The sequence below is a fragment of the Populus alba genome, chromosome 9 (genome assembly GCF_005239225.2).
Source record: "Populus alba chromosome 9, ASM523922v2, whole genome shotgun sequence".
Classification (NCBI taxonomy): domain Eukaryota; kingdom Viridiplantae; phylum Streptophyta; class Magnoliopsida; order Malpighiales; family Salicaceae; genus Populus; species Populus alba.
The window spans coordinates 6,468,896-6,496,061 of record NC_133292.1 but is presented as its reverse complement, the minus strand read 5'-3'; the positions used below and the strand labels follow the sequence as shown (position 1 = coordinate 6,496,061).

At 31.9% G+C, this 27,166-nt stretch overlaps 3 protein-coding genes across 3 annotated transcripts; 1 reads left to right on the top strand and 2 right to left on the bottom strand.

Moving 5' to 3' along the window:
• The first annotated feature begins 8,106 nt into the window (after nt 1-8,106).
• LOC118027654 (cytochrome P450 705A22-like) lies at nt 8,107-10,305 on the top strand. Its single transcript, XM_035031055.2, has 2 exons — nt 8,107-9,088; nt 9,258-10,305. The coding sequence occupies exons 1-2, from the start codon at nt 8,180-8,182 to the stop codon at nt 9,885-9,887; spliced, it is 1,539 nt and encodes a 512-aa protein (XP_034886946.1). The 5' UTR covers nt 8,107-8,179; the 3' UTR covers nt 9,888-10,305.
• Nucleotides 10,306-12,369: 2,064 nt separating this feature from the next.
• LOC118027655 (mitogen-activated protein kinase 3-like) lies at nt 12,370-15,753 on the bottom strand. The gene is made up of 6 exons (XM_035031056.2): nt 15,361-15,753; nt 15,126-15,255; nt 14,413-14,550; nt 13,981-14,313; nt 13,328-13,511; nt 12,370-12,961 (listed from the first exon to the last, which is right to left on the bottom strand). Exons 1-6 carry the CDS (start codon nt 15,516-15,518, stop codon nt 12,789-12,791), a joined length of 1,116 nt encoding a protein of 371 aa, XP_034886947.1. The 5' UTR covers nt 15,519-15,753; the 3' UTR covers nt 12,370-12,788.
• Nucleotides 15,754-20,351: 4,598 nt separating this feature from the next.
• LOC118027656 (cysteine desulfurase 1, chloroplastic) lies at nt 20,352-24,877 on the bottom strand. Its single transcript, XM_035031057.2, has 10 exons — nt 24,520-24,877; nt 24,292-24,428; nt 24,014-24,173; nt 23,710-23,896; nt 22,015-22,160; nt 21,866-21,938; nt 21,693-21,756; nt 21,382-21,481; nt 20,938-21,096; nt 20,352-20,739 (listed from the first exon to the last, which is right to left on the bottom strand). The coding sequence occupies exons 1-10, from the start codon at nt 24,724-24,726 to the stop codon at nt 20,569-20,571; spliced, it is 1,404 nt and encodes a 467-aa protein (XP_034886948.1). The 5' UTR covers nt 24,727-24,877; the 3' UTR covers nt 20,352-20,568.
• Between the last annotated feature and the right edge of the window lie 2,289 nt (nt 24,878-27,166).

Here is a 27,166-nt window from a genome sequence, read left to right as displayed (position 1 = left end):
CCCTCTTGTTGGCTGCCTTTTCATTTTGGTCCTTGGCCTCTGATTTATGTAATTGAGCCCCTAATTGATCAATAAACTTCCAATTTCTTCAATTAAGCCCCTGAAACAATTCCAAACAGACCCCTCTATCTTTGCGCCTTCTCCAAATTGGTCCCTGGTTTCGGAATTTCTTAATTAAGTCCCTAATTGGCCCTTAAACTTCAATATTTATGCAATTAAGCCCCTGATTTGACTTAATAAATTCCTAAAAATCATAATTTGGCCCCAGAACTTTAATTTCTTCTAATTAAAGCCCAAATTGACTTAAAAATCAATTTTTTCTTGCAATCAAATCCTTTATAAATTCAAATAAAATCCAATTAAGTCCATAAACATCCAAATTTGGGCTTCTCCTCAAAATTCAAAATTTCCTTTCTCAATAGGGCTCTCATCCTTCAAGAAAATACTGTCAAAAAATCCAATCTTTGTATCTTTATACTCCTTGACCAGTTTTCTAACCATTTTCTGAGTGCTTCTGCCTTCCGTTATTTTTCTAGCCTCTTTTGGCTATTTATTTTATTTTTCATGGGGACCCAAAAATGGGTTACAACAAAAATTATAGATTTAAATTCTAAATAAAGATTCCAAACATAAGACTTGATTCGTACAGACCACCACTATAGTAGTTACGATAGCCACGTACAGAATGGGAAAAAACGTTTAGTTGATTTCTGCTCTCTTAAAATCTGTTAAACTTGGCTTTGAGAAACACATCGCATACAAAATTCTAAAGCCTGGGTCGAAACCTAGCTAGGTTTAAATGCTATGCCCTGATAGGAGCAGTGATTATTTAGGATACTATAGCTTATAATAACTAGTAATAAGAATGCTGTCCTAAGACGAACTAGTTTATGCAATATGATGACTGTGGGCTGTCCTAGAGGACGAGCTAGGTTATGCAATATGATGACTGTGGCTCAGGCATCTCTTTCATTGCAAGACTTCCTACTGGTGAATGATTGATGCTGGTGTATATAAAGCCATAAAATAGTAGAGATAGGCTGTTGAATTTTTAGGAAATGCTTACCACTTGCTTTTAAGCCTACAAGAACATGTCAATGAGATGGAAAGAATGGTCTGCTACTTAATTTGATTCTTTGTTAAACTGAAAGCAAACACAGTGGTCTTGGACCAAGGCCAAATCAGTTAGGAACTTGCTGTTTTCTTAGTTTTTTAGCTTCCTGCTAAAGGCCATATATATATATATACTACTATCATTCCTTTTCCCCAGAGATAACACTTATTAAATGCAGTTCGTATTTATTCTCCAAAAACACGTAATTTCTTTTTTTCTGCTATTCTAAAAATGGAAGCTGCCATCATGTGCTCTGTGCGGCAACACATTACATTTCGTAAGCATCAATGCCCGATGCTAGCATATATTTCAGGATTGTTATTAACTGCATGGTACTCCAGTCTTTGCCATTCATTTTTTTATCAATAAAAGTATAATTTATAGGTGCTATATATATATATATATAAATGCTGCAGGTTGCCGCAGTTCCTGAGGATGTTGGAATTGCTGGTGCTCTTCAGGCCATTGCTCATCACTTGACTGCAAATGACATTTTGGTCAGCATTCAAACCCTTTCTAGCTCTCTAGTTCTAAGCCTTGGATTATTTAGAGCATCTCCAACCGGAGATGCAAATGAAGAGCTGAATTCAAAAACATGTATTTTTGTCTTCAGGATCTTTATTAAGTTATTCCAACGGAGCAGCCATCAAAGAAGCCAAAATGACTTTTTAATTTAAGCAGAGGCATTTCTACAAGTTCCCGTAGAAAAGGTAAATTTAAGTTAACGTTGCCAACAGCTATTTTTATAGCCGTTGGCAACAATATTTATTTTTTCTTTAAAAGGAAGGAAAAAACTTGTTTTTTAAAAAAATCTTGTATTGTGCCTCACTCTTCTCTCAAATTTAGAAAAACAAAGAATCAATTATTCTCTGGTTAATTAATAACATCAGTTGTGTTAATTAGCTGAAATTAAAATGTATGTTTATTTAAAAGGTTTTTATATTTACTCTTTAATATCTCTTGATTTTGTAGATTTTTTGTTATTAATTTGATATTTTATGATGATTTTACTTTTAAAAAATTAAATTTTTTAACAGTAACATATAAAACTGAAAATTAAAAATATTCATATAAATAAATTTTAAGTTTAATTTTAAATTATATCTTTTAACTTTCATATTATTTCATTAAATTTTATATTATTTTTATAAATTACTAATATTAATTATATAATTAATAACATCATAATTATATTATATATAAAAGATCTAAATTAGTTACATGATTATATAAAAATGAATTTAACATGAAATATATTAAAATATAAATAGCTTTTTCTAAATAACTTTTACCATTGGAATGCACATAATCAAAAAAAGCTATATTTCTACTATTCAAAAAGTCATTTTATCAATTTAGCTTCTCAATTTGGCTTTCTGTATTGGAGATGCTCTTACAGCCATTTATGCTTCATCTTCCTGCAGGTTGTGAGTGGTGATCTTGTTTCTGTTGTCCCTCCCGATGCACTTGCAGCCGCTCATATATAGGCACAAATCACAATGATGCAGTGGTGATGACAATGCTTTGCTCTGCTCCTGTCAATAGGCCTACGGAGTCAGGATCTTGAGGTGGAAAAGATAAAGGCTCCGTTTGTTTGCTGGAAAGTAGTTTTCTTTTGAAAAGTCAATTCCGGGAAAAATGAATTTCGGGAAAGTGAATTCCGGGAAAGTATTTTTTGATATTTGGTAGTGTAATGAAAAATGAGTTGGAAAATACTTTCCAGTGTTTGGTTATGTTATGGAAAATGAACTGGAAAATAACTTATTAATATTTTATTTTTCTCAAGTTTATTAAAATAATGAGGAACAAATCTTACAAATTAAAAAGTTGAATGAGAATGAAATTGAAAAACAAATAATTTTCATAAATTATCTCAAATAAAATAAATAATAATCAAAAATAATAGAGATCAAATCTAATTTTTTTTAAAAAAAATGAAAGATGAAGAAATTAAAATAATAATAATCAATATTTCATAAATTATTTCAAATAAAATAAGTAACAATCAAAAGAATGAGGACCAAATTTGATAGATAAAAAATTTCAATAAAAAATATGATAAGGAAAAAGAAAATAGAAATTATAAAAATAAGGACCAAAGTTAATATAAAAATAAAATTTTAATACATGAAATTGAAAAATAAATATTCAAAACAAAATATATATAGCAATCAAAAGTTTGAGGATCAAATTTGATATAATCAGCAAATAATGACATTTCCAAATTTTTCACAACTTTCAGAAAGTGTTTCCCCCCTAAATTTTTCAGGAAAACACTTTCCTGAAAACCAAGTCAAATTTTTCTTTTACTGGAAAGTGTTTTCCATTGACCAACTTTCTTACTGGCAAACAAACACAAGAAAGTTTGGAAAGTGATTTCCCGGAAACCACTTTCCGGAGAACAAACACAACTAAAGGGAAAACACTTTCCTGAAAACCAAGTCAAATTTTTCTTTGACTGAAATTGATTGGAAAGTGTTTTCCGTTGACCAGAAAGTGTTTTTCGTTGATGGGAAAGTGTTTTTCGTTGACTGGAAAGTGTTTTCCGTTGACCAACTTTTCTAATGACAAACAAACACAGGAAAGTTTGGAAAATGATTTCCTGAAAACTACTTTCCAGAAAACATGGCCAAAATCAAGAAACCAAGATGCTACAACATCGTTGGATTGGACGCTCAAAGCAGTTTTTATTACACATAGCAACAGGTTAGATGTTTTGGATTTTGTGCTATTCAGAGTTCCACTTATCTGCTCATAATGTTCGTCATGCTGGAACATCTTGCTGGAGCTGAAGTTGAGAAAGATATTCGAATCCAGAAAAGTATTCCTCGTGAAAGGGAGAGCCATCTATGATCCTGATCTTCTTATGAAAAACTTCCAGTCCTTGTTTAGTTTGTGTGCTTTCCAGAATAGATTGAAGTCCCTGCATTGCACTTTCATGATCTTCACATGAAAGCGACAGCTCAGACTTCAGCTACCCGGTGGCTGAAAAAATCAGGGGGTAGGTTTACCTAAAATTTTATTTTCCAAGATATTTTTATTTAAAATTACCTATAAAACTCTTTAAAATCTCTTCAAACCACTCAATAACTCTAAAAAAAAAAAAATTAACATAATAAAAAAAATCCAAAGTGAATCCAATCTTATTTTTCAGAAATGTTTAGATAATTATCATTATTAAATTATTCTAGTTAAAAAAAACTTGTTGACACTGGTATTTTTATAAAAAATATAAAATCAACATCATTTTAATTAAAAAATCAATCAAGTCATGGTTTTGTTGGGTTGTTTTTTAAAAGAAATTTAAAACTACAATTTAGTCCTTTCAATGAAAAAAATACACTTAGATCTGATTGCTCTTAATCATAGTTCATCACATCGCTTTCTTATATATATATATATATACAATTTAAATGGTCCTTTACATTATAACTTTAAAAAGAAAAAATTATGTAAATCATTCTATAGTTTAGTCATTATTATATTTATCTTTTTTATTTTGAAAAATTATAATTTATATTTTAAAACTTTGTTATACAGTTAACAATTTACATCCTAAATAATCATATAGTTTAATATATTTTACAAATTTTAGGGTAATTTTTCCTTTTTAAAAAAATCACAGAGCCAACACAAGTGAATGCAATGGAACATTACATTAACAAACATATAAAGATTTAGCTTGAAAGATTTATTCGCTGGTATAATATTTACTTTGTTTTTTCTCCGTAGTTGAAATTGATAAAGACGTTACCTTCGGTATGAGCACAATATACTTGACTATTTATACAGCAACAAGTCAACATCAACAACCACAAAAAGTCATTAATATCTGCGGGGTTGAAAATTAAGCGCTGCGCCCAAAAAGTCCGAATATTTATATATATCTGCTGTAGAACGCCTCTGCATGAGATGCCATGAGGGTGAGGTTTTTTCAAGAACGAATATCGGTACAGCCTTGACTAAATTATTAAAATATCATCCCTTATTTATTTATTTTTTAACTAGTAATCTACTAGAGTTGACCCAAGTGACACTTTCTTTTGCCTTGCCGGCATCGATTCCACGATGCTGACTCCTACACGTGTTGACCAAAGCATCTCGACACGTCACCTGCTGGGTGCCTTCCTTGCAAGCTACCCGATTAGTTTCGCAAACTGACGTGGATAATCTATCTTTAATTTATCATGTTTTAAATTTAATTTTTTAAAAATATAAATTCAAATTACATAAATTTCAATATTACTAAATATTTATATAGCCATTATATTTTAAATTTATAGAATTAGTTAAGATACACATAAACTGGTCAAACAACTATATTAATAATAATAGTAGTCGCAGCAGGAGGCAATATCATTACAATGTTCTTGCTACATGACGAGAAAGAAATGTCACTGATTACTTTTATATATATATATATAAGTTGAATATTGTAAAGTGACAAGAGATGATTTTTTGACTTTGAAGTATCAATTCCACCAAGTACAACAAACATTTTAATGAAATTACTCATAATTTTTTTAGAGAGATGTACATGACCATTAATACATGCGGACTAGTCTTTCAAAAATAATAATAATAATAATAAAAAGATCCGAAAACTTTCTTTATCTCGACAGTACTGCTCAACTTCTAGTCTCCCATTGACAATTCTGATGATTATTACGTTTTTCTCTAGACTTTTTTTACAGTACATACTATCATCACTTATATTTTAAATCCAAATATTCGTTATTTTCTAGTTTGATACTAGCCAACCATCTAATAAAATAGTCAAGGATTAAATGTGTCAATAAATATTAAATTGTATTCCTAATCATGATAACTAACGATCTAGTCAAGAAATTAAAATATAAATATAAATTAAAATATTTAATCTCGTTTGGAATGAAGCTCTTTAAAAAAATTTTATTTAATTATATAAAATTTATTTGTTTTTTTTGGTAAAAAGAATGATAATTAAAATTTCATTAAAACAAAATTATTTGCTAATATAATTTCTCGGTCTTTTTTTTCTTTTCAAGAAGAAATGCAACTCTTTTGTTCTATGCTCTTCTTTTAATTAACAAATTTTTTTTATAAAATACAAAATAAATTTGATTGATTTGAAATAAGAGTAAGAACTATATTTTTCAAATTAAATATCTTTTACCTTATTAACACGATATGTTTTTTTTACTTGGTCTTTTTACACTAAACATGTTTTTTAGATAAATTATGATAATATTAACACGGATTAATTATATATATATATATATATATATATATATATATAAGCGACACCCCCTAGCGTTTAGCATGTAGTCTTTTCTCCTAATAAGAACTTGAAATTATAATTTTAACAATACAACTTCTTTTCTCTTGAAATTGTATTTGATATTGGAATGTAACATAAACATTTTATTAGAAAAAAAAAAAACACACTGAATATATACAATAATCTCTTTTCTCCAAGTAAGCCATAAAAAATACAAGAAAAAATGGAAGTCATGAACAATAATTGATGGTGGGGCTTTTGCGGTTAACTCTTGTGTGGTCACGAACTCTACGATGATGATGATGGAAAACTATTGGTCAAAATATTTATAACCAATTCTTCACCAATCGATAATAGTAGAACTGTTTATATTAACTATTAATTATTTTATGTTTATGATTTTTATTTCAATGCAATCAAGATTTATCAATTAATTATAAATTATCAAAATTTACCCAAAACTATTCAGATTTTAAAAACCAAACATTTTAATTTCGTAAATGCTAAAGATATTTATCTATAAATAATTTAAATAAAACCATTATAAATTATAAAAAAATTATTATTTATTAGTTGAATAATACATCTACGTACGGAGCACATGCTAAGAACCTAATTACTTGAAAATCACATAAAGAAGAAATTAGTTTCGATAGACCAAGGATACTTTTGTCATTGAGTTTTGAAAAAAGAAAAACTATACTCCCATACAATATCAGAACCTTCTATCATATGTACGGTAAATTAGAAGTGTTTTTTTTCCTCTCCAAAAGCAATAATTAATTGTTGGATTTGTTAAATATTCTCAAACAGTAATTAGATTAGCTTAGATATATATTCTTTTGGAAACGCGGCTAACTTATATTTAAAAAAAAAATTATTTTTTTTATTTTGTTAAAAATTAATAATTTTTTATATTTTGAATCAATTTAATGCATTATCTAAAAAAATATTATTTTAATATATTTCAGTATGAAAAAATATTTTAAAAAGTAATTATAATGATACTTTTAAATACACCATTAACAGCTTTATATTGGTTTCTGAACCTTGAATTTAATTACTTTATAATAAATAGGTTTTTCTTTCTTTCCTTACAACTTTAATGATCTCCGTGCAAGACAAAAGGATCTAACTAACCTTAGATAGATTGAACCTTTGAAACTTCTGTAATATAATTAAATAGATTAATAAGTAACGTGTCGTTGACTAGATCTCCCTTTACAGCTTTTAGTACATAACTAGCCTTTTTTATCTCCTTCAACATTATCCCAAGAAACAAAACAAAACAAACAAACCATCGATCTCTTTGGGGGGTTTTTTGTCCTCCGTGTGCGATCATAGATTATTGAGTAGAATATTCATATGTTCGGCAGCAAGAATCTTGTCAGCTTCATCTCGAATTTAATTAAATTATTGTTTGAGGTTTGAAATTAAAATAATTGAAAGGTTTAAGTGAGGACGTACTTACCTGGTGGTTTCGTTTCTTCGATTCTTTCGAAGACCTTAGCCACAAAATCTACAGACAAATCAATAATTAAATAGATCAATTTGACAGTTGAAAAATCTTCATTCCTAGGCGTGGTGTCTCCACCGAAGCAATAAAGATAAATTGAAAACAATAAAACTATGAAAATATATCAAATCTTAATATCTAATATTAAAAAACAAATTAAGCTAATTCTTCCTTGCCCCCGCAACGCTTGGGGAAAGGGCACAGTTGGCTATAAATACATAAGAACTAAATTAGTTCAAAACACGGACTCCCCATTTGCTTTTTAGCCAGCTTTCTCTAAGCGGACACCATGACTGCCATTCAATATGTTCTTGCCATCTTTATCCTCTTTTTTATCACAGTCTTCCTTCAATTCATCTTCAAGAGGCCCGGCAAGAAACCTGCCGGTTATTGCTTCCCTCCAAGCCCGCCCACACTTCCTTTGATCGGCCACCTCCATTTATTAACCCCGGTAGCATTCAAAGGATTCCATGCTCTCAACAATAAATATGGCCCTCTCCTCTATCTCCGTTTGGCCACTTATCCTGCTGTTCTTGTCTCATCCGCTCCACTGGCCACAGAAATCTTCAAGGCACTAGATGTCCATTTTACCTCTAGAATAAAATCCCCTTTTGAGGATAATTTACTATTTGGAAGCTCAACTAGCTTTTTCAATGCCCCGTATGGGGATTACTGGAAATTCATGAAGAAAATTTGTACGACAGAATTGTTGGGGACTAGACAGATGAAGAAGTTAAAGAATGTTAGACGAGAAGAAGTTGTGAGGTTTTTGAGTAAAATGTTGGAGATAGGTCAGAAAAATGAGGTTGCAAATGTGAGTGCTGAGGTATTAACACTAGCAAACAATAGTACTTGCAGGATGATTATGAGCGCTAGGTGTTCAGGAGAAGATAATCAGGCTGAGAAGTGTAGAGAGCTGGTGAGTGAATCCTTTGATCTGGCTGCGAAGCTTGCTTTCTTTAGCGTGTTTGGTCCCTTGAAAAGGATAGGTATCTGGTACTTAAGAAAGAAAATTGCCGACGTGCCCAAAAGGTATGATGAATTGTTTGAGATCGTCTTGGCAGAGCATGAGGAGAAAGCAAAGAGAGAAGGTCCTCACATGGAGAATAAAGACTTGATGGATATTCTTTTGGAAGTATATCATGACAAAAATGCGGAAATAAGGATTACCAGGAAGCAAATGAAGACTTTCTTTCTGGTAATCATCTCCCTGCCCTTTCCCTCCTTCATTAGTTAATCTCTCTTCCAAGATGATCAATACTTTCTTTCTTCTAATTATACTTAGAATAAAGTGTTAAAATTTAATTGATCTTATTAAACATCCTTTTTAATTTCCGCTTTTTTGTTTCTCTCTCTCTCTCTCCCAGGATCTTTTCACAGGAGGTACCAATACTACATCAGATGCCATACTGTGGATCTTAGCAGAGCTTGTCAACCATCCTGCCGCGTTCAAGAAGCTGAGAGAGGAGATAGATTCAGTTGTTGGGACAGAGAGACTTGTGGATGAAGAAGATATCCCAAACCTGCCTTATTTCCAAGCATGTGTGAAGGAAGCAATGAGGCTAAATCCACCGGTGCCTCTATTTGATAGAATATGCGGTGAAAATTGCAAACTTGGAGGATATGATATACCCAAAGGAATCACAATGATAATGAACGCCTACTCTATCATGAGGGATCCAAAGATATTTGAAAACCCCAATGATTTTATTCCGGAGAGGTTCTTGACTGAACAGGACAACACCAAGTGCCAAAACCTACAGGTTTACGTCCCTTTTGGTGGAGGAAGGAGAATGTGCCCTGGGACCAACATGACGTCAAGTTTGATTAATTGTAGTGTTACAGCTATGGTTCAGTGTTTTGATTGGAAAGTTCTCGGTGGAGATGGAGCAGATGGATCGAAGGTTAACATGGACTCTAAATCAGGCGTGGTAAAGACCATGGCTAAACCTTTCATGGCCATTCCTGTTCTCCACAGTAACCTATTTTCTGCTTAAATCCCAGTCTAAACGTTTGTTCTTCTTATGTTCTTATTCTAAGTATCCACTCTCAATACAAATCATCCTCCTCCATGCCACGCGGTGGTTCTGTGTTTATCTTCCAAGGATTTTTAAGTTAGTTAGGACAGGAACCAAAGTCGAGATCTGTCCTCTTTACCTTGCTTTATGAGATGTGGTTATGTTTATGAGTGACAACCAGTCCTCATCAAGAATCAAAAGTTGCAATCTCCAGCGCAAATCAAGCAGAAAATATCAGAGCCAAATCACTGAAAGTTATCCATCCATCCAAAATCACTGAAAGTTTGGCATACTGTATATCGGTATTTACTCCCTTTTTTCCGTACTATTTGTAGGTGTACAAATTCCATCTATTATATGTTTCTCAAAAGATTAATAACAATTGTCACTTTTCACCCTTGGCTATTTTATTTATAATGTTTAGATCTTTTTTCTGAGTTCATGTTACATTTGATGACCAGTTGTTATCTTGGTGGGTGATTTCTGGGTTTTTTTCCTGGGTAGACATAAAAAATGCCTCCATTATCTCAATTTTCTATCAAATATATAATATTTTATATCAATTTTATCATTAATTTTTTATGAATTTTAAATTAAAAGGTTCCATTATTTTTTCATCAAATTATACACTTGGCAAATCATGATTCCTTAAAAACCATTACAATAGAAAATGTTCCTGCTGTCCAGAAAGTATTAGATTAGTTAGTATAAAAGTTTAAGTTTACATAAAATTTTATATATCAGAATAAACTTGTAATTAAAACAAAATACTAGCATCTATATTAGGCAAGGATAAAAACTTGCATAAGAAATTAAAACACAATTTTAACATGTATACTAAGCAAGAATATTTGATATTATACTTCCTTGTTGAACCACTTAGAATATGATTAAGTTAAAAAATTATTGTTTTCAAGTATAAATTTTGTATTTTAAGATTTTTTTTTTACGTGCAAATAAAATGTATATAATCATCTTCTTAGGTTTCAAACAATATCACTTTGTTTAGAATTACTTTTAAATAAGGTAGAAACTTTAGCAAATTTGATTCAAATAAATCTCTCCAATGACTCATCCTAAACTCTAAAGTAGAAGAAAAACAAAAAGAAACCTGAGCTTAAGAACATAAGAAACTAGGCTAAAAACATAGGAGAATAAGAGTATAAAAAATTCAATCAAATATATCCAGGAAATTGTCTAGAACACTTTTATAATGATTTTGGAATTAAATTTGATGTAGAAGAAATTCTGGTAATTATCATAATAAACTCTCCATTATTAGCCTTAATCACCTGCCATAAAACAATATTAAATCTAATAATTTTGACTTTAAATATAATTTTTTTGTGCTGGAAAACAGTTCAAGTGGATGGAGAAGAAAACTAATTTGTTCAATCTTTAAGTTCATGTCCTTGATAAACTAATGGTTTTAAAAAAATAAAAATTTCTCAGGTCAAAAACCTCCATCATAAGTTGAGTGGGTATAGTTTAAGTTTAAAGTTTATTTTACTTAGATGCTCTCGCATCTTAAAGTTATGCGATATTTAGATCAACTTTCTTTGGATTATAAAAGAATTAATTTTTGGACTAATAATTATTCACGGTTCATGAAACTTAAAAAAAAAAAAAAAAAACATTAATTTAAATCTCTCTCTACAATAACTGATCCTGGGCTCTAGAGTACGAGGAAAAACATAGAGGAATCAAAGCTTAAAAACAAAAGAAACTAGGCTGAAAACAGAGTAGAAGAAGAGTGTAAAAAATTCTATAATTTTTTTTCTGAAAAAATCTTTCTTCGTCCTCTTTTAACAATGTATTCTGGAAACAAAACTTAGATATAATTAATTCTAATAATTATTAGAATATATTCCATTTATTATCAGCTTTTATTACCCATCATAAATAAATATTAAAAATAACAATCTTAGCTTTAAATATGATATTTTTGTGCTGAAAAATTATTTGACGAAGAAAAGACTAATTATGAAGCTTTTTATTATGGGTTAGCCAAACTAATAGGTTAAAAAAGAATCTTTATAGGCTAAAGAATTATAAATATAAATCCAAGTCCAAAAAATAGATAAAAATATTTTTTTTTAGTCTAAAAAATTATTTTAAAGTATACTCAAAACCTAGATGCAAACTTGGCCGCAAGTCAAGCATGTTTAGCTTAAACTCAAAGCCTATTTTATTTAAGTCATACAACAAGAAAATCTTGTTTTTGTTTTTTTTTTTTCATGTGAGATTGAGTTTTTAGGTTTCATAAAAATATATCAATCATAAATTTTTTAAAATTAATTTTTCATTCATGAATCATATTAATATTTTTTTGTTTTAAAATAAAATTTCCAACAGTTAAATTGGATGCATGTCCTCATTCTATTAATTCTAATTTATAAAATTTCTATACATTAAAAGAAAAGGCAACCCACGTATTAAGTACGAATTACATTCAACCAGATAAAAAATTATGCATCACATTCACAATAGATTTTCATTGGAAAACAGACAAAGACATGTTACAAGAGATAAACTTTAAAAAGATCGAAACCAGGAAGGACAGGAAGAAGAGAAAAAACTGAGTCAGATTAAGGTTGTAGGGTTTACAAGTGTTGCGAATGCGAAGTGATCGACCTCGAGAACATTAAATATAAAGGTCGTGGAGATGATGGGGTGAACAATTAGCAAGCCAAGGATCAATTTTCAGATACAGAGGAGTGCTGAAGACCATCGAAGGAAGATATATCTTGTTTAATCAACTGTGACTGTGATCCCATGGCGTCATGTTCAAACTTGCTCTCCATCAAATGACATCGGGACTGGTAGTGCTTATGGAACATCAATAAATGAATAAAAAACTGGATATTACAAGTACCTTCTCTAGCATGCATATTCTGGATTAAGTGCTAAAGCCTCCTCATAGAGCATATCCTTCATTTGCTCTTCTGCCAAGGGTTGTTGCTCAAATTCGAAGGAGAAAGGCTCTAGGCAGACTGGTTCATCTGCTATGTCATGTAATCTTGCAAGGTATGGATGAGCCAATGCTTCTTCAACTGACACAGACAAATCTTGCTTTTAGAAATAAACAGATGGAAGTCTCTTATCTAATGACAATGACATGTGGAGCATAAATCCCTCCAATCTTGTATTTGTGATCTCAAGCTCAGGGAAGACCAGGTTAAGCTAAACACATGCAAAATGAGGTCAAATGCCCCACCAAGTGAACTCCCAATAATGAGAAAAATTAACATGTTTAGCAAGTGGATTTTACTTGTACCTGATTAACAACATCAACGTAGAAAAAGCTTTCATGACCTTTAACAACATGTATGGAGAATATTCATCTCAATGAGAGATTCTTTAAATTGTTAGTCAGTTATGTATACAGAAGATGATAAAAATGAGGATACCAGACTCACCAGTAATTCTTTTAGTGGGATCGAATGTTAACATTTTATCTACGAGATCAATGGCCAGAGGGTGAACAAGTGGGAAAAGCTCAGCTAATGACCGACGAGGATGCGAGTCAAGTTGCTGGATGTATCTTCTCGCATCCTCATTCCGGACAAAACCAAGATCAGATTCAGTGGGTTTGCCAAGAAGCTGTTGAGAATAAAAATACCATAAAAAAGTATTTCACGTGCACTTAGCTTGAATAAAAATTGACACTACAAATTAAACGCAGCAGAAAAGCTTATCGAGTTCTGTTGAAACACACACACACACATATATATATATACAACATAAAATCAACTAGAACCCTGAATTATTAAAAATAGATGCAAAGCCAGCAAAGATTAACAGCCCTGATCACATATCACATTCCAAAAATATTAATAAAGAGAGCCAATCAGTACATATGCAGCAGTAATAATTTCCAACACTTTGGCTGTAGCCGAAGTCAACTCCTTTTCCATTGGAGCAGCAAGGAAAAAAAAACAGTTATGATGTATACTCCAAGCTCTCAACCATAGAAAATAATTATAGATCCTAAACATTATCAAGAGATAGTCCACATACAAATTAGTAAAAAACGTGCAAACAATACTTGTTTCTCTTTCATCTTACGCACCTCTGTCAATAAGCGCATCTGATGCACATGATCTTTGCCTGGAAACAGAGGTTTTCTATTCATAAGCTCCATAAAGATGCAACCTACAGACCACACATCAATTGCAGCAGTATAGTCTGAGGAGTTGAGCAATAACTCAGGTGCACGATACCATCTGGTGACAACATACTCTGTCATAAACTCATTCTCCGAAGTTGGCCGAGCTAGACCAAAATCGCATATCTTCAAGTCACAATTTGCATTTAGCAGTAAATTGCTGGGTTTGAGATCTCTATGGATAATATTAGCAGAGTGTATGTATTTCAGTCCTCGAAGAATCTGATACAAGAAGTACTGTACAAATAAAGAAACAAAATAGATATGAGTGTCATCAATTAGACTAATGAATTGAATTGCAAAGTTCAACGAAAACTAAAAACTGAAATGCATTACCTGACAATGCTCCTCTGACAAACCTTGGTTGGAACGAATAATTTGGTGAAGATCAGTGTCCATGAGTTCCATGGCCATGTAGACATCAGTAAATTCTCTGCGTAGAGGTGGAGGAATGACATCTCTGATACCAATAACCTGTTTTGCATTCAAAAGGTTAGAGCTCACGAAAACTGATTCTAGTACAAGATAACATTTTACATTCCAAATCCAGCAACTGGGCAAGGATAAGCACGTTATTAACAAAATTGAACCTTCAACTTTTGCTACAGGTATGGATAGTGAGAATCCATGATGCAATTATTTTCTTTTGTTGAGACTAATTAAATTTTCCATTATTTTAAAATTGCCAAAATGTAAATGATCTTTTGCATTGTTGCACGGACAAATTTACGAAGTTATAAGCAGCAAAGTGCATGAAATGTTGGCTGGGAGAGAATTATAGTAGAAATTGTAGGATATAATCAAGCTTATCAAAATTAGTAGCGGAAGAAATTCCATCATGATTCCTAAATTTACACAAAAAGGCATTTTTATATAAGTTTTAACATATTAATTGGCGACTTAGTAATGTGAAAACAACAACAATCAGCAGCAGCAGCAATAATAATAACAGTAAATTTATATTTCCTTTCTACTATGGTGCTAAATTAAGGAAACAAACAGAAAACAGTATAAGCAGAGAAGTCAAAGGAAAGAGCCCAGGCACTCACGTTTTCGTGATCCAAATGGCGAAGCAGTTTAATCTCACGAAGGGTGCGCTTGGCGTCCATTTGATTATCAAAAGCGTTGGCTATCTTCTTCACCGCCACCATCTCGTTCGTCTCCGAATTCAACACAGAGCTTTATTAAACAAATAAAATCCTAATTAATTTCAATCAAACTAATTAAAACCAAGACCAAGCACACCGAAACTAATTGATTAACTAGTGGATTAAAAGCACGTACCAGACGATGCCGTAGGCACCACGACCAATCGGAGTGATCGGAGGTCGATATTTCGACGTGATTTCAAAGAGATTACCGAAAATATTGTATTGAATGAATTGGCCGCCGTGAGTCGGAATCGCGGGGAAGTCACCATTTCCCTGTGCATAATTCGCCATGTCCTCGGTTTCTTCTCTGTTGTCTGAGTAAACTCTAATATAATTGAGGTGTGAGGAAATAGAGAGTAGAGAGAGATATTTATATAAGAGAGAGAATAAAGACTTGGAAAGAAATTGACTTTGTGTAATTATTTAAAGGTGCTAAAGCGGTGGAGATATGCAAAGTCTCGGTTGTTGAGTAGATGCGAGGAAGGAGAAAGGAAAACGCGCGAGAGAAAAAACTGAAGTGGTGAGGAAAAAGGAATGGACGGCTTGGATTACAGCCGCCTCTTATCCATGGTTGTAGTTTGTTCAACTTTGTCAACGGCCATCTTTCTTGTCTCTCATGATATAGAAGAAGCTCGCTTTATGGTAGGACCATCAGAATACGCTGCCCAGCTAGCCACCCGGGGGTGAGCAACAGTGGTGCTGCTGCTATCAGCATATTGGGCTATTTTAGTCATCTGCTTTTATGGATATGAGAGTCTGTACTTAGTAAATATGTACTGAGCTGGTAACTCCATTCTTTTGGGAAGATAATGGTTAGCCTTTGATAGTTCATATGCCCGGAGAGGATGGGCTGGCCGGAGAAGATATCAATTTTTGATAGCTCCGCTTTAATGTTGTCGTATTTGGATACTAGTTTTGTTAGATTTTACGTTATTAGGAAATTATTTGCTACTCATCCATTCACGCTGGATGTAGTAGACATATGGCTCTTTCAAAAATATTTAAAAAATAAATAAAATTATCTTTTTTAATTTAAATTATTTTTTTATATTTTTAAATATACCAATATCAAAAATAATTTTTTATAAAATAAAAAAATATTATTTATCAATTTAAAAAACCATTACTACGAAACCATCAACTACGTTTAAATTAATTAAGCAGGTTAAATATTGGTTTCCCGGCAACTTGCCAACAGCCCCAAGCAAGTCGTTAATTATTTCCGATTTGACTTGAAAAATCTTCTTCTGGGATTAAATAAGTGAGTACCGCCTGCGAAGAATAGCACATGCAAATCAGTGTATGATTATTTGACTCCATGGATGTGTGGAACACACAAACACCGTGGATTTGTTCTAGCGGTCACTGTTATTTAGTGCTTGTAGCCATCCGGCTTGTGGCAGCAGCAACACCGCCACCTCAATGTCATTAGTTTTTGCATACATGCCAACTGAAAAAACTGATTTCGTTTCTAATTAAATCAGATTAAAAAACTATTTTTTTTTTCCCGAATGGAAAAGGGTATTGAAGGACTTTTGCTTTCATAGAGGTGGTGGTGGAAGGAGGTAAGAATACCTAACTTTTTGAGGATAGGCTCCGACCCGATGGAACTCATACTTTAACGGAGACTAGAGGGTATAAAGGTTAAGAGACGTCGACAACGGTGGAGGTGGATGGATATCTATCACAAATTTTTTTAAAAAAGATTTTCAACACAAAATCTTGAATATCTCCCAGTATTATTTTACTTTTTTAAAAAAAAAATAAAGATAAGTTTGAATTAATTTCCAAATCCATCGTATACTGTCAAATCACTAAGATTCATTTGAATCATCATAGCCATCATAAACAACACAAGAAATGCTATGAACACTTCAACCCTTTTCCCTCTCTTGCCCGATCGTTTTTTTATATAAAAAAAAATCGGAGTGTCTGGTAAATCTCTCGTTTTACGCATCTTCTTATTTTTCATTAACCTATACAACTATTATGAAGTCCGTTTGGTCCTAATTTATTTTTAAGAATTTATTTAAAATTAAAACGGATAACAATAATAATTTAAAGTATTTTTTATTTAGAAATATATTAAAATAATTTTTTTATTTTTTAAAAATTATTTTTAATATCAACACATCAAAACGATTTAAAAATATATAAAAATTATTTAAAAAAAAATCAAAATTTTTTAGAATCACCCCTTCTAGTCTTACCATGTCAAAAATAACCCCTGCAACTTTAGAGGTAATGATTATTTTTCAAAAAAAAAAAATTATATTAATATTTTTTATTTTTTAAAAAAAATTATTTTTGATACCAGCACATTAAAAATTTAATTTAAAATAAAAAAAATATCATTTAAAAAAAATACTTATAAAATGCAAAATTAAATGGTCCTTATAAAAAAGTTGAAGTTATTACTTGAACTAATTAGGACAATAGTTTTTTAAGGGGTGATTTTAAATTTATTTCCCTAAATAGATTACTTTTAACAACATAAGCACCAAATTAATATTGTTAAACATATTTAATTAATTACAGTAGAACGTATTCGAGAAATAAAGAGAGTTATGGTATTGATACACTAATCTCACTCGTTTTCTTAATCAGATGCATAATTTTTAATTTTGATATTTGAATATATCAATTTTCTCAAAACTTTCAATTAAATACTCTAAAGCATGCAAGGGGTATTCAGAACCATCTCCTTTGCTAGTAAATATAACTTCTTTTTCTTTTTTTTCTTTGTTTTTATTTTTTTTTTTTAATTTTAAAGAAGGCAACTCAATTAGTCAATCTCTCTATTTATTTTTTAAATATCACTAATTCGAGTATTATAAATTTTAGAATCATTGAAAATTTACTTAATTAATTGTGGTATATATAAACTGGTTTGGGTAATAATAATAATAAAAAAAAGTTAAATAATACTGGCCATCGATTTGAACAAGAACATGAGATAGTTTTACTGGCTTGATGCACATCCATAGTTTCCATAAGGAGGGCGCCTTCCAAGAAAGCACCGTCGCGCCACTAGCTATCATGGCAATAATAGATGGCCAGCAGCGTATTAAATGGTTAGACAAGTCTACAGAGCTATAAACTATAAACTATAGATAAAATGCTTTCAGACTCATTGACGCCTTTGCCGTCCACATGCACTATCATATGTGATGAAGGGCATTGCTTGACATTTGACTTGATTTATTTTTTTTATGTTGCTATTGAAAAATAATTTTAAGTATTTAATTATGTTATAAAAAATAAATTAAGAAAATAATGTTTTAATTTATTTTAAGCTTATTAAAGAAATAAAATTTAAATTTGACAGATTAAAAAGTTAAAGGATGATAAAATTAAAAAAAAAATTATTTTCATAAATTATTTTAAAATAAATTAAATAAAAATTAAGAGAACAAAGACTAAGTATAACAAGTAAAATAAGTTGAAAATTAAAAAAAATAATTTCATAAATAATTTTAAATAAAATAAATAATTGTCAAGAGAAGGGAATAAGATCTAATGGATAAAAAAATTAAATTAAAAAATAAAAAAAATTAAATATCAATTAAGAAAACAAGGGATGAAATTAAAAAATATATATATATAAAAATGAAATAATAAATAATCAATATATGATATAATTAGCAAATAACAAAGTATTTTTTAATCTTTTTTAATTTTAAAAAGTATTTTTTATTCAAAATAAAATAAAAAACTTTCTTAAAAATAAAATAAAATTTTTCTTTTACTGTTTCATTGATTAGGAAATAAATACGTAGAAATTTTAAAAATAATTTAGAAAAACCACTCCCTATCTAACAAATCACCATAATATTGAATTTGTTAATTTCGCAGCAACGGGTCAATATTAGCAGATACGTGTTTATATTGCTAGTTTGACTGGAAAAAATCCTTCGCCTTTCTGCTATCAAACAAAGCAACGAACACGCGTCAATTACTCGCCAGGAGTAGATTTACTGGTTCTTCATTCCACCACGTGTGGAAAATGCTCGTGTGACCAGTCACCGTTTCTTACATGTAAGCTGTCACTTCAAGACGTGGCGGCACTGTTGCTTCCACCCGGGTGGTGACGGCGCTTTTTCTGATAAGGTTTTGACTGTGACTTAACTATTTTATTATTTTTTATATTAATACATTAAAATAATAAAAAATATTATTAAAAAAATAAAAAACAAACTAGTTCTAGAAAAAAACACGTGCGATATGAAAAATTTTCAAGCTAGCATAAAGAAAAAATAGCACCAAGTAATCGTGCTATTAAACCAATTAAAAATTCAATAAATTGCGCTATTTTTATATTTTTGAAATTTGAGTTATTACTAGCAGCACAACTCTTTTAATTTAATTTTTTAAGTAGTGCTACTGGGAGTAATGCATGCAACCAATTAAATTGCGCTACTAGCTAGAATAGTGTGTCCACTTAACTATGTTATTTTTTTTTCTTAGTTGTACTAGCTTGGTCATTATTTTTGCTAATTATTTTTGCTAGTTGTGCTATTTTCAAAAAAAAAAAAAAAGAACTCTAAGATCCATAGGGGTCCCTCAATTTCAACTTAAAATTTTGATTTGTTTCAAGCAGCCCTTGTGATTTTTATTTTTAAAGTTAAAATTTCCCCATTTCCATTATTGATAGTAACAAAACATTTGTATAAATTTGTGGGGTAATAGCTGGACCGTGGCCGACTGTCTTGCTGGAATGAGAAGGTTGTAATCCCTAGCTCCCTTCTAAAAAGTTCTTTGCTGGTTCCAGGAAAGCAACGGCGGCGGCATTCCATGCAGCACCGTGGCCTCCTTGTCATGAGAGATTATTGCACGAGACCCGCATAAATCTTGTCCGATCCACTATAAAATGAATGGAAAAACGTGTGGATTCAACATCAATCACGCTCATGAAATAGTTTCTCCATTAGCATTGCCATTATACATGGCCAGCAACAACGTGTTAAACAAGTGACATGGAAAATCTTACAGAGCTATGAACCAGATAATGCACACACCTTCCATGGCACCCGAGAAGCTTATCTCAAGGATTCATCACATACACATTATCATGTAACAAACCATTTTTTAATGGTAAAAATAACAAAATAATTGCCAAAGATGTAAACCACACGAGCCTTTTTAGTAGTTGGAAATTATTATTTTTTAATAATAAAAAAGGACTCAAAATAGAGCGGCAAGCAAAACTAAAGAGTAGATCTCGAATTCTAGTAAGGAAACAAAAAGAACATCTGTAAAGTTGCATTATATGGTGCACGGAATCCCCTGGAGACTTGACACAATTTCGAAAATAAGCAGCAAGCTAAAAGGCGAGGCCACTCTACTTGGAAGAATCTAAGAAGCTAACAGTGTCGTTGAGTGCGTGGATGAAATAATCAACATCCTCTTTAGTGTTGTAAAAATGGAGGCTGGCACGTGCACTTGCATTGATTCCTAAATACCGATGGAGAGGTTGAGCACAGTGGTGACCCGATCTGATAGCTACTCCATGCTGAGGGCAAGTGTGTTAGTTTCCATCAAGATAATCTACTCATCAATGAACAGTCACAAAACCTCTCAAATTATATATAGCATTTATGGCCTTAGATTCTTCTACGGCTCATTATAAACAGACAAAGGTCCAATAACATCTTTAAGAATGCATACTTGACAGGTTTACTAGTAATGAAGACCTCATTTGTACTCATACCAGTTGGTCAAGACAAGTTGCAAGATCCGTGGGGTGAATATTCTTCACATTGAAAGAACAAAGCGCAGCACGATCGACTCCTTTGGAAGGTTTCGGGCCATAGATACGTATGTTAGGAACAGTAGAGAGGTTTTCATATAGATAATTAGCCAGCTCCATCTGCCTCAAAAAACAAGAAGAGGAGGTAAACGGACAAGATATAAGAATAGATATTAATCATCATTTCAGACTGAATAGTATTATTATAATTGTTTGTGTATTAATGTAATGGATTAATTAAACTGGCCTTTGTTTTGTTTTGTTTTACTTTCCTTGAATTTAATGCTGTTTTTTTAATGTTGCTTTGTTATTTTAAACTCAAATCCGCATCTGTTGGTAAAATCAACATGGTTAATAATATTGGTAGCATTTTGTTTTGATGACCATTGGGTTTCGATAACTCACCTCATACTCATGAATCTTTTGCATGCCAATTCCTTGCAAATAATCGATTGCTGCTCCTAATCCAATTGCTTCTCCAATTGCTGGTGTTCCAGCCTCAAATCTAATCCGTAAAAAAGAGTGAATTCGAAACTAGATCATTAATATGAAGCAAAATCTAACAATAAGTACCTTAATAAAATTTCATTTTAATCAGATGTTCAAGCAAGAATGAGAGCAAGTGAGAAGAGAGGAGCAAACTTGCACCACATCCTTTAGCCCCTTGCAATGATTTATGAGATCCAATTGTTCAACAAGTAAACAACTTAACCAACCTTGATGGAGGTTCTGCATATGTGGAATGATCCAAAAATACATCAGAGATCATTTCTCCGCCACCTATGAAAAGCAAAACAAAACATTAAGACAAGCTTGAAAGTATCATTTCATACAACTGTTTTCCTAGGCCTATGGACGTAAACAACTCTAGGTTCTAAAAGTAACTTACCCAAAAACGGAGGCATGGTAGACAGGATGTCACTTTTACCATATAAAAATCCAACGCCTGTAGGCCCACACATCTGGAGCATGGTTATCTCTTTAACTTTATATACATGCCTAAAGCTTATATTTCATTGTACAAGGCAATAACCTAACCTTGTGTGAAGAAGCAACAAGAAAATCAGCATCAAGGTCCCGGACATCAACCGGCATGTGCGGAATACTTTGACAAGCATCTACAAGAACTTTTGCCTCAACAGCATGTGCCCAATGGACTATGTCTTCGATAGGAAGAGAAGAAGCTACAGAAAAAAAAATTATGGACTATGTTATTAGCTATTTCTTCCTCGTAATGATTCTCAGAGAGTGATTCATAAGGTAAACATAATATTGTGGCTTGTTCAAGTCTTTAAAAGACCTGCAAAGGCATAGACAATAGTGATATGGAAAACATAATGTGTTGCAAACAGCTAACAGAGAATGCAATTAAACATCAGACTAAGTATATTTTCTTACTTGAATTAAGTTGACATGCAAAATCCTTATTACAGTAATAATGTGTCATAAGTGCATAATAGCAAACATCACTATGATAAATCAACAAGTATAATGACAGTGTGTGAGGTTTTCCAAGCTAAATATACAAGTCAATCAAGGACAATAAAGTTTATATCAACAAGAAGGCCAAGATCTACGACAATTCATTATGAAAAATGTTGTCAAATTTTATATGATAAAGGATAATCATACTTTTCTCACTTGCACATTCTGCAAGAATGTAAACATATACTATGAAACTACAAGAAAGTGAGGAGAAAGAGAAGGGAAGCAAAGAAGGAAGATGCCTGCTGGAACGTTGGAGATGAGGAGGGAGGGAGGGGAAGGGTGAGCCTATACAATAATACAGGGTAAAACTTAATGCCCCCTGAACTATCCACAATTTTGATTGAAACCCTTTTCTTTGTTTAGATTTTAAAACATGAACTATAGCACGTTTGGATTGGAACACCTCAGTCCATGTTCAGACCAGGAACTCCACTATTCTAGCCAACGCATGACCCCAAAAGACCACCAAAAATTCCTTTCAACCTCATAAATAACATTCCAATATCAAAAACCATTTTCAAGCTCAAATCAGACACAAGAATTTAAGTTTAAATTTTTAGATCCAAATTTCAAACCTTAAAACACCCAAATCTAGTGGTAGCAGGGTCCAAGATTAGTATGGATGACTCGCGGCAATGAGACATTTCATTCAGTGGTAGTATCACTGCAAGTTTTGGCCAAAGCCTAACAGAGGATGTCCCAACCCAAACACCCCATAATTCATGTATTAAAGTCAAAACAAATATACATGTGTGTGTGGTTGGGTTGGTGGGTGGGTGGGGGTCAATCAAAATAGGTGAAAGTTTAAGGGGGGTCTATGCATTCTAGCCCAATATTGCATATGAAATACACTCTAGCTGGTTGCCAAACTTTGTAAAAAAAGAAGCAATCCCATTATATATTTCATGGCATTTTAAGCAAGTATTTGAAACCACATCAGCAGCTAATCAAAATCACGTTGTGGCATAAAAGCTCAGTTCGGTATATAGCTAAAAGACTACTGTGTTAAGCAAAATTTCACCAATATCCTTCAAAGATTTTACTAGAAGTAACCACTGCTCTTATTCATGATGGTCCATATGGATATTACATCTTGGTCAAATTGGACTACTGAATAGGCAAAAGAGAATTTCATATCATGCACTAAAATTTAGAAAAACCAATTCCTATTTGTTCATGAGCAAAATCACTCACAATTTCAAACATGGTCTATGAGCATGCAGATACTGAGGCGAACAAACATACCAAGTGTATTTGATATATGGTGCACCACAACAAGTTTTGTCTTGCTAGAAATCATTTCTTTCAACTTAAGTACATCCGGAATTTCATCCTCATTTAAATTAACAAACTTCAAAACTGCTCCGGTCTTCTGAGCCACAAATTGCCATGGAACAATCGCGCTATGGTGTTCTGCGATAGTCAATAAAACCTAAAAACACACACAATACTATGTAAGTGCCTAATTGGACGCCTCGTTAGAATTGATGAGAGCATAACTGAACGCAGAAAATTGAACAACAGGAAACTGCTAGAAAGAAGCGCCCACCTCGTCTCCTGATTTTAAATTTGCAAACCCCCAGGTATAAGCAACCAAATTAATAGCTTCAGTGGCATTTCTGGTAAATACAATCTCCCTAGATTCTTCTGCGTTTATAAATGCTGCAATTTTCTCCCTCGCCAGTTCATATTTTTCTGTTGCCTTTGCACTACAATTCCCCAAATTTTATTTTATTTTCAAATAAGTACACATTTTCAATTAAAATCACCATAAAACACCAAAATTTGGAGGAAAAAAATGACAGAATTAATTTGTTTTTTGGGTACCTTAAGTAATGAATTCCTCGATGAACATTGGAATTGTAAGATTCATAATAATCTTGCAGGGCTTTTAACACTGAAATCGGCTTCTGTGAAGTAGCTGCGTTGTCCAAGTAAACAAGATTTGACCCGTTATTTATCTTCTGCAAACACACACGAAATGATAAAATCAGAATTGCGAATCGTTTTTGATAAGCAAGAAGCATAAAATAACATGGGGTTCTGATGATTTACCTGGTGGAGGATGGGGAAGTCGGGTCGGGTTAACTGACCGAGTGAAACGGAGTTGGAAGCCGGGCCCGCTTCTCTGAGAGTAGCACCCGATGCTGATACGGGAAGTGAAGAGGAGGAGAATTTGCGGAGAAGAAGTGGGCTTCGAATGGTGGAGGTGTTATGGTTTAGGAATTTGAAAGAAGGGAATTTTAAGGCCATACCGTCCATTTATGATTCTCTATCAGTGGCGGCAGATTTTACAGGAATAGCTAAAACACACAGAGGAAGTGAGAATTGCCGTTCGAACGGTTGTTTTAGCCTTGTGGCCCCTCCTCTTTTGTGGGCAGGAGGCCGGTTGGGACGTTGGAGTGCTACTCTTATCTAGGTGTCCTCGTGTGTTTGTTTTTAAATAGTTTTTATTATTATAATTTTAAAAAAATATAATTAGTTGAATTTAGATATATATTTGGTAAAAATTATAAATGAAATTTATATACAATAAAAAATATACATAAAATATTTGGTGGTTGTGTGGTTGGGGTTGTTTTCAAAGTGTTTTTTACTTGGAAATGCAATAAAATAATATATTTTTATTTTTAAAAAAATTATTTTTGATACTAGCGTATCAAAATAATTTAAAAACATCAAAAAATATTAATTTAAAGTAAAAAAAATAAATAAAATATCAATTTTTTTTAAAAACGCTTTTGAAACGCAAAAACAAACAGTATTTTACGAAACTCAGTTAAAAAAACACGTAAAAACTGTTTCATGAAAATTACGTTTCAAACTTAATTTTTTAGTGGATCCCACAATATAAAACCTTGTTTTTACAATCACTAAACACCTTACTGTATTTTTTACACCGCAAACGCAATACACGTGCATAACAAACTCATCCTCGTCTAAAAACTCTTATTTTTGTTTTTAAAGTGGATTAAATTGATTTTTTAAAATATTTTTTTTATAATTTTAATGTATTAATATTAAAAAAATCTTCTAAAATATATTTTATAGCAAGCACAAAAGTAATTCATGTTTTTCCTGTTTTTTCTCCATATTAAAACATATGTACATGCTACTGGTGTAATAAAGAAGGAAGAATCATAACAACAATGCAAGATTAAAAAGGAAAATCACAAGCTTGGATTCTCACTCTAGACATGGTGTTGATTTAGGAATTCAGTGTCGGGTGATTGTCTGGGAGATTACAGAATTTGATTGGAATACAAAGTGGAACTAAGTAATTAAACTATCAGGTTATAAATACATCTATTAGCTTATGGGTGTTCCAACCTACGGCTCTTGCCAAACATGCTTTAAGGTTTGCTAATAGGTATTTTTTGCTGCTTGCAGTGCCTCTTATTCACACGCTAAATCTTCCTGTGTTTTTTATTTATTATTATTTATATTGGAGGGCAAATGTTATGTAATTTATCTTCTAATTTTGTTTTGTTTTAAATATAAACGATACGTTGTCTTCTGACTAAAAATTTGATAATTGAAGGTCCTTAAAAAATTGAGAAAATTATTTTTTCAATATTTATTTACTAAAAACACTTAAAAAAAATACATCATACAGACCTAGATAAACTAATCAATACCTTTAAATAACTAAAAAATCTTTCAAAAGCTAAAAATCAACTTGTATTTTAAAACCTTCCTGGGTCTAGATCTACTCCATAAAAGGTGAAGGCCAAAAAATACGCTTTAGTGGAACTCCTTTCATTGAATAGACTTGTTGACACCAATATCAAATTTTTTTTTTTTGATTTACATGGGTGTCCGGGCCAGTTTGCGCGCACCACGACTAATCCCACGCTCACTGAACATCCTGCAAATCCAATGAGCATGTAAGGCACCGCGGAGATGACAGACGTGCACGGTGAGGTTTGAACCCATGATGCAGAGGAAAAAAACAAGTCCCTTCAACCGCTGGGTCAAGACCTTAAGTGCACTAATACTGATTTTTGTGTGGATATAATCAGTGTTAATCAATTTCCTCTCTGTTTTTTTTTTTCCATTGAGATCTAGCGACTTTTTCTTTCTCCTTTCTCAGCACAGGAACTTTAAAATGAAGTCTCGTGTCAAAAATATTTTAATTTTCAAAGAACTACTTATTTTCCTGTATTTTTCACACCGGTTCTCCGTTTTTAAACCCTGATGTTACATAATAAATTATAAATAATTGAGCACCAATTCTGCCTCGTAAGGATCAAATCAAAGGGAGAAAAAAGAAGTTTGATGATGATGATGAAAAAAAAAAAAAAACTCACAGCTGGTAAGCTATAAGAGGGTGAAAAGTGTTTTTAGCTACGGTGGAAACATCACACAACTTAGTTTCTTTTATGATTATAACATCATATAATCTCTGCTAATCATGTATTTCACATTGAAAATTAAGAATCGAAATTAATTATAGAGAATTGTCCTTTTTTTTTTAATCTCTACACAGGCCGGACCAAATCAAGTAAATAGCGATCCTCCATGATTGATGTAGTAATAACATCAAAGAATTTTCTTCTCAAGAGTTTATTCTCAGTGTACGAATTATCTTGATTAAAGAAGAGGCATTGCTTTACAACACATTGTTAGCTGATTTTTTAACATGCAAGACATTAATCTTATCTCATCATTAAGGTGTAGAATGCCATCAACTTGTATACAC